We start from the raw sequence: 12,356 nt of genomic DNA, 5'->3' as shown, positions 1-12,356 counted from the left end.
ACAGACAAAATTTCAGGAAGTGTAGAAAGGACGAGAAGCAGACATACACAGAATTTGCCCGCACAAAAGAAGCTTTATTTGATCGCTGGTGCACATCAAAGGAAGTAGCAAAAGAGTATGAGAAACTTCGTCAGATGATTTTAGTTGAAGAATTTAAAAGTTGTTTACCTGATAATGTCAAGACTTACATTGAAGAGCAGAAAGCAGACAATCTCCAACAAGCTTCTACCCTTGCTGATGACTACTCATTAACCCACCGAAGCTCTTTCGTAGCTCCTAGTAGTGTTCATGGTAGTGTACCACAAGATGACCCATCCAGCCGCAATATCCATAGTGGTACTCCCACAAAACCCAAGTCAGCTGGTAATGTAGCAGACGGTCATAGACCACGTCAGTCTAGAGGTGGCTCTGGAGGGCCCATATGTAACTACTGTAAGCGTCGCGGTCATGTGATTTCAGAGTGCTGGACTTTGGAACGGAAGAGAAATAATCCTTCTGGTGATCTTTTGGTCAGTACAGTTAACTCTCCTGTCACTCGTAATGTCCCTCCAGTCAAGAATAGTGATGAATCACTTTCCTCGACTGATTATCACCCGTTTGTATCTGAAGGTTATGTGTCCCTCTCAGAGGATGGAGAAACTGTTGCAGTCAGAATTTTACGTGATACTGGAGCCACTCAGTCCCTGTTGGTAGATAACACACTGCCACTCTCTGAGAAAACCTCTATTGGATCTGGTGTACTGATACAAGGCATAGGGCTGGATGTGATCAATGTCCCACTTCACCAGATATTCCTCCGATCAGAATTAGTGTCAGGACCTGTTATAGTAGGTATAAGGCCTACTTTGCCAGTCGAAGGTATCTCCCTGATACTTGGAAACGACCTAGCAGGTGGTAGGGTTCAACCCGATCCACAGGTTATTAGTGACGTTAGCAATGTGCTGTGTTTAACCTCTGCCGATGATGGACTTGGCAAGACATTCCCAGCGTGTGTGGTTACATGAGCAGCTGTACGTCGCGCTCAATCACAAGCTGACCGACACTTAGGTGATGAGATGTCCAGTACTGCTCCCAGTACCACAGCAGAAACTGAGCACAGTCAGCAGTTAGAGAGCAGCTCCAGACAACCGGCAAAGCATGTTTCTATCCCAGTAGAAGAAATTAGTAATGTTCCCGCCTCCCGAGGTCAACTGATAGCTGATCAGGAAAGTGATGGTGAAGTTGCTCAATTAGCGCAGTATGCAATTAGTGAAGATGAAGCCAGCAAACATGGACAGTGTTTTTACTGGAAGTCAGGAGTACTGATGCGAAAATGGCGACCACGAGATGTTCCAGCTGACGAAGAGTGGACAGTTGCTCACCAGATTGTGATGCCAAAGAAGTATAGGGGAGAGATTTTGAGTCTAGCACATGAGTCAGCAATGGCCGGCCACCTAGGTGTTAACAAAACATATGCGAAAATCCTGAATCATTTTTATTGGCCGCATCTGAGAAAAGATGTTTCTGAATATTGCAAGTCCTGCCATGTGTGCCAGATGGTTGGAAAACCTAATGAAATGATCCCTGTGGCACCTCTCAAACCGATCCCAATTTGCAGTGAACCGTTTAGTGAGATTATTATAGACTGTGTCGGCCCTCTGCCCAAGACTAAATCTGGAAATCAATACTTACTTACAATCATGTGCAGGTTTACACGTTTTCCAGAGGCTATCCCTCTTCGCAACATTAAAGCACACCGAATCGTAGAATCCCTTGTCAAGTTTTTCTCATTGGTTGGTCTTCCTACCTTGGTTCAATCAGACCAAGGCTCCAATTTTATGTCGAATGTCATGCAGCAGGCCACTTATCAGTTGGGGATTAAGCAGTGTAAATCAGCCGCATATCATCCACAATCACAAGGAGCACTTGAACGTTTTCACCAAACATTAAAAAACATGATTCGTGCTTATTGTTTTCAATATGAGAAGCAATGGGATCAAGGAATCCACTTGCTACTTTTTGCAGTACGTGAAGCAGTTCAGGAATCACTGGGCTTCAGCCCATTTGAATTAGTTTTTGGACGTACTGTTCGTGGGCCTCTTAAGGTGTTGAAGGAAAGCTGGCTGAAAGAGGAACCCCTCAATTTGTTAGACCAAGTGTCTAATCTTCGCAATAGACTAACAGTAGCCTGTGAGCTCGCTCAAGAGAACATGAAATCATCCCAGACCAAGATGAAGCTGTGGTATGATAAGAATGCCAAGCAACGTCATTTCAGTGTTGGAGACAAAGTGCTTGTATTGTTACCCCTTCAGAACCACCCTCTTCAAGCAAGGTATTTTGGTCCATATTCGGTAGCTAAGAAAGTCAATGAGGTGGACTATGTTATCAACACTCCTGACAGGCGAAAGTCACAGCGTTTATGTCATGTGAATATGATGAAGCCATATATTGAGAGATCTGAGAGTGGTGTTCGACCAGCTAACCATCCTGCTCCAGTCCTAGTCACCAAGAAAGGATTTACAGAGGTTGGTGAGAGCCCATCCATATGTGACAACATCACAAATGGCAGCATGAAGTTGAAGAATTCTGAAGTGCTAGCTAACCTTGAGAGCAAGCTACACCACCTATCCTGCTCACAACAAGAACAACTTTCTTCAATGATCATGGAGTTCACAGATGTATTTCCTGATGTACCAAAACAGACACCTATTGTATCACATGATGTGGATGTGGGGGATTCTCGCCCAATTAAGCAGCATCCATATCGTGTGAACCCAGTGAAACTTGAGGCAATGAGGAAGGAAATAGATTATATGCTGGCACATAACATCATCGAGCCGAGTCAGAGCGAATGGAGCTCCCCTTGTTTACTGGTTGCTAAGGGTAATGGAAGTTACAGGTTCTGCACAGATTTTCGTAAAGTAAACCTGGTAACTAAAGCTGACTCTTATCCTATCCCACGAGTAGAAGACTGCATTGATAAGGTTGGCAGCTCAATCTATGTTAGTAAATTTGACTTACTAAAAGGATACTGGCAGGTACCTTTGACTCCACGGGCTAGAGAGATATCAGCTTTTGTTACCCCAGCAGGTTTTTATCAATACAAGGTAATGCCTTTTGGGATGAAGAATGCGCCTGCTACTTTTCAGCGGATGATTCACCGAGTTATAGCTGATTTAGAGGGAGTTGAGGGATATATTGATGACATTATTATCTTTAGCAGTACATGGGAACAACACCTGCAACGAGTGAAGGCTTTTCTGATCCGCCTCAGGCAAGCTCAACTTACAGTGAATTTAGCCAAAAGTGAATTTGGCCAGGCGTGCGTCACTTATTTGGGACATGTTGTTGGTCAGGGGAAGATCCAACCCATTCAGGCCAAGGTGAAAGCCATTGTTAGTTTCCCTGTACCCACCAACAAGAGTCAGTTGATGAGATTTCTGGGAATGGTCGGATATTATCGCAAGTTTTGTAAAAACTTTGCAGTAGTTGCCGAGCCTTTGACACAACTCTTACAGAAGAAACAGATGTTTAACTGGAAGGAAGATCAGCAAGCAGCATTTGACAAGGTTAAAAGGTTACTCACCACTGCACCTGTACTAGCCATGCCGGACTTTGAGAAACCGTTTCTTATACATGTTGATGCTAGTGATTTGGGACTGGGAGCTGTTCTGATGCAAGATAGTGCTGAGAAACTTGAACACCCAATCGGTTACTTTTCCCAGAAATTTAACAGTTCTCAGAGAAATTACTCTACTAGTGAAAAGGAAGCTCTGGCCTTGATACTAGCACTGCAGCATTTTGAGTTTTATGTTATGCCAGCTAAGTTTCCAATAGACATTTATACTGATCATAACCCTCTGGTTTTCCTCAATCGTGTCAAGAATAATAATCAACGTTTGTTACGATGGAGCCTGATCCTACAAGAGTACAACCTTAATATTACCCACATTCCTGGAAGACAAAATGTTGTGGCGGACGCTCTGTCCAGAGGACTTTGACTCACATGGTGTACCTTTGTAAACTGCATGCTAGTGTTTTTGGTTGTATTAGGCCCATGAGTTTATGTATTATATTCTTCTTTTAATCATCACTTGTACCTAGGCCTCACATTTTTGTTGTTGTATCCCTCTCCTTTATGGGGGGGTGTGTGATGGTATTATTGAATACGCATGCGCCTAGGATGAGCTGGGCGTTATTAAGAGTTGAACACGTTGTACCGTAACAGGTGTTTATTCTAACAGAAGGACAAGAATGAAACTCTATGATACAAGTTATAAGAATGGTAACTGTTAGTGTTATAATTCCTGTAGAGTCACGTGATATAACGATGCATACATCAAGCACGTACATTATAGGTGTAGAGTTGTCTAGCATAATAGGTAGTGAAGAGATAGCTATACATTGTAGCTGTAGTGCTATTATTGTAGCGATGACGCTTTACAACACCTCTGTATAAATGCACGTATGAACAGGGCTGAATACAGCAGCAACATTGTGAGTTGGTATTAATCAAGCTAAATAGGAGATGGCTAGGCTTGGCCGAAAAGTCTTCCTATGCCAGTGTCTGCATGTACAAATCACAATGTCACACTACCAGTGGCCAGTGGTGTAGCCAGTCTTACATGATTACCAGGGATTTGGCAGTCATTACCCATACGTGCAAGAGTACTTTAAACTGGCATATTGAGTTCCAATTGCCAGGACTTAGACTGGGCTGTAGCCCTGGAAAGCCTAGGTGTTGCCTGCTAGCAACAGTGTGTCACAAAGTGGAACACCATAGGTATAGTCAGCAAAGTCTGGTTAGCATGCATGTGGTCATGGCTAAATGTTTGCAACTGTAAATGTCACTAGCTGATCGGAGAGTGTGCTAGAATATGTACACAGTAGCTAGTTACAGTGACATAAGCACAGTAGCACACAATCCTCCCATATAAGACTGTCAGGCTTCACACTCTGTAAGTTGTTTATGACATGGATACCATATGGGAGGGTTGTTGATGATATGTGGTTAGACCACAAAATATTTTTAAATGGTAGGGATGTAATAAACACCCCACCCAACCTTTTTTGCGTGTGAAAAGCAGCCATGATATCAGCGCTACCATTTATCTTCCATCTATAATGGACAAACAAAGCACTCACTGTGATGGCAAGGAAGAAGAATAAACTGGATGCCTTACATGCGTGCTTGAACGACTTCTCGTAGCGAAGACGGGCAGCCGTCACTAGAGACCCTATTATGGCGATCTTGTAAGGTAAAAGAGTGCTGCACAACTTCAATCTGCCATCTATTAACGTTATAAAGACTATAGTCGAACAATACGCATCCCTGAGCACACAAGATCCCGTAATTTTGTTCTTCTATGGCTTCTTCCGTATACGGAACAGCAGGCAATAAGCCTTATCCGAAATGACGTCACTAAATATAAATGGCCGCTCTATTTGGGGGACTCTAATGTTTTCGCAGTATAGTTTGTATGGAGTATCAGTTGTGACTGCCTTGTAACTTCGACTTGAATACGTTAATCTCTAAGGTACATCATCAGTGCATTTCAGTGTTCATCACGGAACGTAGCCATGCTAATTTTTGCCAAATTTGTCCGATTATTGCTGCTTTTTTAAATAGGATCTGCCGCCGACTATGACGTCTAGCGAACCGTCTGGACTCGCGGGAAGAGAAGAGGAGCTAGACTATGACTTAAACTTAGTAGTCGCTGAGGAAGTTTACAGAGGGAAAAAATGCCGTGATTCATCATGGAAGGGTCAGTATTGCTGTGTTCCAGACTGCCATAATGCGTGGGGGGGACAAGCAGAAAGGAAGAGCTTAGGATATGGACGAGTTTCGTTTCATTCTTTCCCTAGCCTTACCACGGATAAGGATAGAGCTTTGAAATGGATTGCAAAGATTAGGAGAGATCCTGGTCCCTATTTTGAAATCAATAGTAACACAAAGGTGTGTTCTGATCACTTTAATCCAGATGATTTTACCTTGGGGAGTGCAGATGAACATGCTTCTAGGCGTGTACTAAAGAAGACAGCAATTCCGTCATTTTTTTCATGGAGGAACACAAAATCATGTCAGCGCACAACACAAACTTCTCAGAAAGCAAGGACAGAAATACAAGTTAGTGAGCAGGTTACTCAGCAGTATTCAGTGTCAACAGATAATTTTGAAGTAAGAGAGCAAACTGTTGAAGATATTGATTGTCCTGACTTTGATTCAATGGAATCTTTACAAGCCAGAGTTGCAGCACTATCGTTGCAGGTAACCGAGCTGCAAGCTAAATATGAAAAATCATTGTTTCGGCTGGCAAATATAAAGCATGATGATGACGAAGTGAAGTTCTACACTGGTTTTCCAGACTATGATACTCTTTTCTACTTTTACAAAAACATTTTAGAGTCGGATGCAGTGGCAATGCGACAATGGAATGGAAGACAATCAAAGGAGACATATACAGAAATAAAGAGTGGCAGAAGCTGCAAGCTTCCTTTGCTTGAGCAGTTTTTTCTGACACTGGTTAGGCTACGTCAAGGACATTTCGAACGAGATTTATCCAACAGATTTAGTATATCTCAGTCATCAGTGTCTAGAATCACAGTTACATGGATCAACCTGTTATACCACAGTTTGAAAAGCTTGGAGCGATATCCTCCACTGCATATAGTTAAAAAGTATATGCCTGAATCATTCAAGGAGCAGTACCCAAATACTAGGCTAATAATTGATGCTACTGAATTTGGAATTGAGCGTCCATCTTCATTGGTGTCACAGTCCACTACTTTTTCAGCTTACAAGAACAAAAATACTGTGAAAGTTTTAATAGGTATAATGCCTAGCGGAGGAATTGTCTTTATATCTCCTACATATGAAGGGTCCGTATCAGACAAAAAATTGGTTGAACTCAGTGGACTATTGGACAAGCTTGAAGTTGGTGATGAGATCATGGCTGACAAAGGCTTTGACATCCAGGATTTGCTTGCACCACTGGGAGTGAGGTTGAACATTCCACCATTTTTAAAATCAGGCAGCCAGTTCTCTAGTGATGATGTGTTACGTACCAAGAAGATTGCAAAATTAAGAATTCATGTTGAAAGAGCAATAGGCCGTATCAAAGAATTCCGTATTTTTCACCCAGTCATTCCAGCTACCATGTGGGACTCTATCAATGAACTTGTATACGTTTGTGCCATGCTATGTAACTTTAGTCCTCCACTAGTGTGTTAATTGTTAATAAAATTGTATAATTCTATTTAATGTACACTTCAACTAAAGCAACACTATATCACAAGGTAGAGTTGAGTAATAATGATTACTACCATTGTACACGATTATCAAACATTCTTTCACTAAATTCGTACTTGCACAAAGCTCAGAAGACGTCATCGGAATGAAAACTCCACCCTTCATTTTTGGAATTGGAGGTGGCTCTTTAGGAAATTTACGCGCAAACACACTACCAACAGAGTCAGTAATCACTATTATGTTCCTTTTTAATCCAATAGCCATCAATCGCAAATCGACATCACTACCCCATTCATTTTTATTCAGCACCTGTTGTTGCTTGTCTAACCAGGCTTGTTGTGACAAATTGCCCTCCAACTGAACTGCAGGGCAGTTAAGCATTGTCAAAAGAGTTAGTCGTCTAAGATGTCTACTTACCACTTCATCACCTGTACTAAAAGTTGTTATTAATTTGGATTGGTGTGCAACCGCATGGTATAGACAACTGCCATCACCTTTAACCTGGTGTTTTCTTAGATGTAAACGTTCTAAAACAGCTTCAAGAGATACAGGTTGAGGATTAGCACATACTTTTACTAACTGTATGTCAGGGTCAAACTGCTCTTTGCATCTCGGTTCTTGTTTTCCAGTACTGTCCTGCGAGGTCAAAGGAGTGCTGGAAGCAGACTGCTCAGAACCCCGTTCCCTCTTGTTGCTGCTTGGCTTCTCTACCACCACTTCTTGCCAGTTGCCACTCCCTTTAGAGTCTACACTATGAGGATAGTGTGGTTCATCATTGGTACTCTTGAGGCCTTGCTTTTGTAAATTGACTTCTTGCTTGTTAGAAGTGGGGCTTAGGGTCAATGTAGCCATGTTTGTAGCAGTCAGATTCCTCAGAAGTTTTATCCTTTTCTTTGCAACCCATCAGTGAGTTATGCATGGGGTTCATCACGTTGATGCCATATTCAGTAGGAGATACAATCAGGTAAGGTGCAACTGCTGGTAAAAACTTTTTGAAATAAAAAACACGTGCCTTTAATAGATTGTGATCCATAAAGGTTGCATCATATGTGATTCTTTGAACAAAGGGCTCATCTATGGGAGACCAAACAACAAAATCACACCATTGAACTTTAGTAACACGCATCTGTGTCTGAACTTGGTAATAGTACAAATGTGACTTTGACAGCTGAATTTGTCCTTCTACAGTTCTCAAGCAAAACCCTTTCACCATCTTACATGCATTTTCAATGGTTTGTGTCTCACAGACATAAGGACATTTCACTTCTAGGCATCCTCTCTTGTGTATTGGTTCACTGAAATCGGATATAATAGCATCAGGGCTTGCTGCCAGCCAAGGCATTGAATGATCAACAAATAGCCCACATGATTCTACACTTACCACCTTCCCATTCATGTTTTGGTGTTTTACATAACTGCCAATTGCTACTTTTTCGTGCTTCCTTCCATAACAAATCGCCGGTGTATTAATAGACTTACACGATAGTTTTCGTTTGACAAATGCCACACAACTTGTGGTTGGCCTGTGGTGACAAACTTCTTTCATTATGGAGGCAGTTATGTGTAATTTGCGTTCATTGTGCCACTTCTCAGATTCGTGCTGCCCTCGAGTTGATGTTTCCAGCTCATTTATTCTAGTAGCACTTATGTGTATGTGATGAGTGTAAAGGTCATCTATTAACTTCTGCTGGACATTCGATTCATTGACAATTTCTTCTTGTTGATTTGGCAAGGGATCATCAGCCTTACAAATATAATCATGATCATGAAGAACAGATGATTGTAATGCAACTAAATGCTGCATTAACTGCTTCTTCTGCATGTCTGCTCGTGCAATTCTCTCCTTCCGCATCTCCTCTTTTTGGTTTTCTAATGGGACAAGCTCATCATCCAAAATTTGTACGAAGCATGATGTACCATAACTGGTTAGCATACTCTTTTTCTCAAGTGCCTGCTTCCTATCCTTGTCAACAGTAGCAGTACAGATGAAAAAGTCTGCAGCATTAATCTTGTTTTTTTTCTATGATACACAAGCTTTCCCGTAGCATTCTTGACTTGTTCGGATCAATTATCCTTCTTGTACTTGGTCGACAATCCCAGTTATTTACATGCTGGAGTTTGTTACGCTTTTCCTTACCATACACAGTCTTGTGTGGCCTTACATCATCAGTTGGGTGTGGCTCAACATTGCGCTTCTTGGGTTGATTCCATTGCTGTAGTTTCTCAGTACAGCCCAACTTTCCCTCTTCTCTTAGACCCAAGTGCACATAATCCTCGAGGCAATACAGTGTTGCCGTTGTATGATTGCAGCACCCTGACAATCCAGCTGGACAAGTGCAGTAAGCAGTAACAACACGTGCATTAGACTCTCTCATTATTATTGTGGCATTATAAACCCGATCTTTTCTCATGGAAGGCAAAACTGTAGCTTTGATACAAATGATATCTGATTGGCTTGTCCAAGGATGGTATTTGAGATCCTGGACATGACCGTCCTTAAAGAAGCGATATGCTTTGTCTAAGGTACGGGTATATTCCACAGATTCATACCATGATTCGTCACTAGTATCTTCACCATTCTGACTCTCTTCACGATTATCCACAGCATTCTCAATGTACCTCACTTTCTTAAGAAAAACCTTACGAGTGACTAGAAAATCATATATTGTGCTGAATGTGACAGTGGGTATACTGCCTAACTGCTTGGTCCACTGCACATCACCTTGAGATGGTAAATTCTGAAGGAGCCTTTGAGACTCTGATCCAGGTAGGTGCACTGATGTCAGCTTCTGCAGGCAGTTTATCCCTCCATCAGGATCAGTGAGATATTGGTCCCAGCCGTAATCAATATAGCATTTCACCCTAAAAAAACAATAAAACGTGAACAAATAATTTTAACTTGCTAACCTTTCTATCAATTGAGGTTTCTTCCCACTCATTGGTGCTCCCCGGCAAGCTAACCATCTTTTCAGCTGTACAACATTCAGCTGACCAGGCTTTTTACCGTTCAAAGACGCGCCGGGAATATTCTGCTCGCTTAACAGCTCGAAATCACTCCCTGCCTTTTCTTGCTTCACAAGTCGAGACGAAGACGCCATGGTCGGCGGCAGATCCTATTTAAAAAAGCAGCAATAACCTGATGAATTCGGCAAAAATTTGCATGGCTACGTTCCGTGATGAACACTGAAATGCACTGATGATGTACCTTAGAGATTAACGTATTCAAGTCGAAGTTACAAGGCAGTCACAAATGATTCTCCATACAAACTATACTGCGAAAACATTAGAGTCCCCCAAATAGAGCGGCCATTTATATTTAGTGACGTCATTTCGGATAAGGCTTATAGCGAAGAACTTAGAAATTCATCGAGGTGGAGGCCGGTTAGTGATCTGTGGAGTACGGGTTAATTAATGGGTCATGGACACGCGGAAGGACTTAGTGAGTAAGGCTGTGTAGTTTTTATCGCGAAAAAATGGAAGCCTTGGGCTGTACACGAGTGAAACAAAATAATAATAATAATATGAATAATACTAGATGAACTAAAAATTGGAAATTTTAAAATGGGAAAAGGGATCGCTGAAAAAAGCTACAAAACAAGAAGGGATCGTTGGGGTGGTAATGTAAACCACAAATCCCTATTTTGACTCTGTCATAAATCTTTAGTTACATGCTCTGTCATTTTGAAGTGAGTAGAGATTTGTGGTTTACATTACCACCGACAGAGAGTCAAAATAGGGATTTGTGGTTTACATTACCACCCCAACAATCCCTTCTTGTTTTGTGGCTTTTTTTCAGCGATCCCTATTACCATTTTAAAATTTCCAATTTTTAATTCATCTAGTTTGTGTACTTTTTAATTAATCCAGTATTGGATTACGAGATTTCTTTTATTGATAATAAAGACTGTTGTGAATAGTGTAATTTTGCATTCTGCATAGTAACACTGTAAACATTTCAGTACACACATGAAACTGATCAAATTGCAATGTGCATACAGACTGAGAGTCTCCTAATATGAGCTACAATTTACATTACTGGTGCCTTTAATAGCTGTCAAATTCAGTGCAAGGATTGTAGTTATACACTTGACTGCATTATTAGAATATTTAAGTGACTGCTCTATTAGAGTATTCAATCTGGATAACCAGCCCACGTATACAATAATCACGGAGCGAAAAAACCACCTTGCAACAAAGTCATCAGCCCAGATTAAGCTTCCTGGTCTATACTGAGTTTAATAAAGACGGATTCTATTAGTCACAAGTAGTGCACACCAAAAAACTAAACTCTGAGTGTGGTCTTGTATGGCTTCTCGAGCGTAATGGCGTTTTGGCAAGAAGAAACGGCCCGGTTTGGGCTGTTTCCATCCGAAAACGAAATCAAAAATAGGTCATGGACACGCACAATGATCCATTCAGCAAGCCTTGCTACTTTTAATCCCAGGATTCTCCTTGTAAACTTCGCTATGCCTGTGAAAGAATAATAATATTATGAATAATAATATTAATAATATGAACAAACTGACAAATTTCAGTGTTGTCTGAAATATACATACTGTTTCCTTTTCACTTGATACTTACTAGTGGACCTATAGTCATTGCGAAGAACCACTAGAGGGTTGTTTTGAGTTGAAGGATTCTTTCTAAGGTGGTTTTTAGGTGTGCGTTCTATTAGAGTTTTTGCAAAAAACATGGACGATCCCTATTATGAACCCACTATCGTGGTTCATGATGAACAATTCGCGTAAAATTCGCAATTTTTGAATGTTTTTAAATTTCGTCTAAATCATTTTTACTGCTATATCACCATTTGTCTGAGTTCAGTGTTTGATAATAAGCCATCTGAGTGTTGTTTTGTGCTCGAGTCTGCTTTCTAAGGCTGGTTTTAGGTGACTGCTCTATTAGGATTTTCAAAAATTCCACTGCGATCCCTATTATGAACTCACTATCGTGGTTCATGATGTATTGATTTTGCAAGAAAACATTGTTTCATGATTGATACCATTCTACATACCAGGAGATAGTTGCCTTTCCCAGAAAGATGCTGAAAACTGCCAACTCTGCTGACCTAATGATTGAGATCCAGAAAATGTGATCTATAGAAACTTTATGGCTCCTGTGATAATAG

The 12,356-nt window shown here is 41.2% G+C and overlaps 2 protein-coding genes across 2 annotated transcripts in view; one reads left to right on the top strand and one right to left on the bottom strand.

The window, feature by feature from the left end:
- The window catches only part of LOC136262655 (uncharacterized), a 95,682-nt gene that overhangs the window by 52,263 nt on the left and 31,063 nt on the right, over positions 1-12,356 (top strand). The window lies entirely within an intron of this gene.
- LOC136264631 (uncharacterized) lies at positions 8,454-10,531 on the bottom strand. The gene is made up of 3 exons (XM_066059411.1): positions 10,434-10,531; positions 10,136-10,341; positions 8,454-10,090 (listed from the first exon to the last, which is right to left on the bottom strand). Exons 2-3 carry the CDS (start codon positions 10,324-10,326, stop codon positions 9,232-9,234), a joined length of 1,050 nt encoding a protein of 349 aa, XP_065915483.1. The 5' UTR covers positions 10,327-10,341; positions 10,434-10,531; the 3' UTR covers positions 8,454-9,231.

This window comes from Dysidea avara, chromosome 8 (genome assembly GCF_963678975.1).
Source record: "Dysidea avara chromosome 8, odDysAvar1.4, whole genome shotgun sequence".
Lineage (NCBI taxonomy): Eukaryota > Metazoa > Porifera > Demospongiae > Dictyoceratida > Dysideidae > Dysidea > Dysidea avara.
This window is presented reverse-complemented; position numbering and strand designations above follow the sequence as displayed.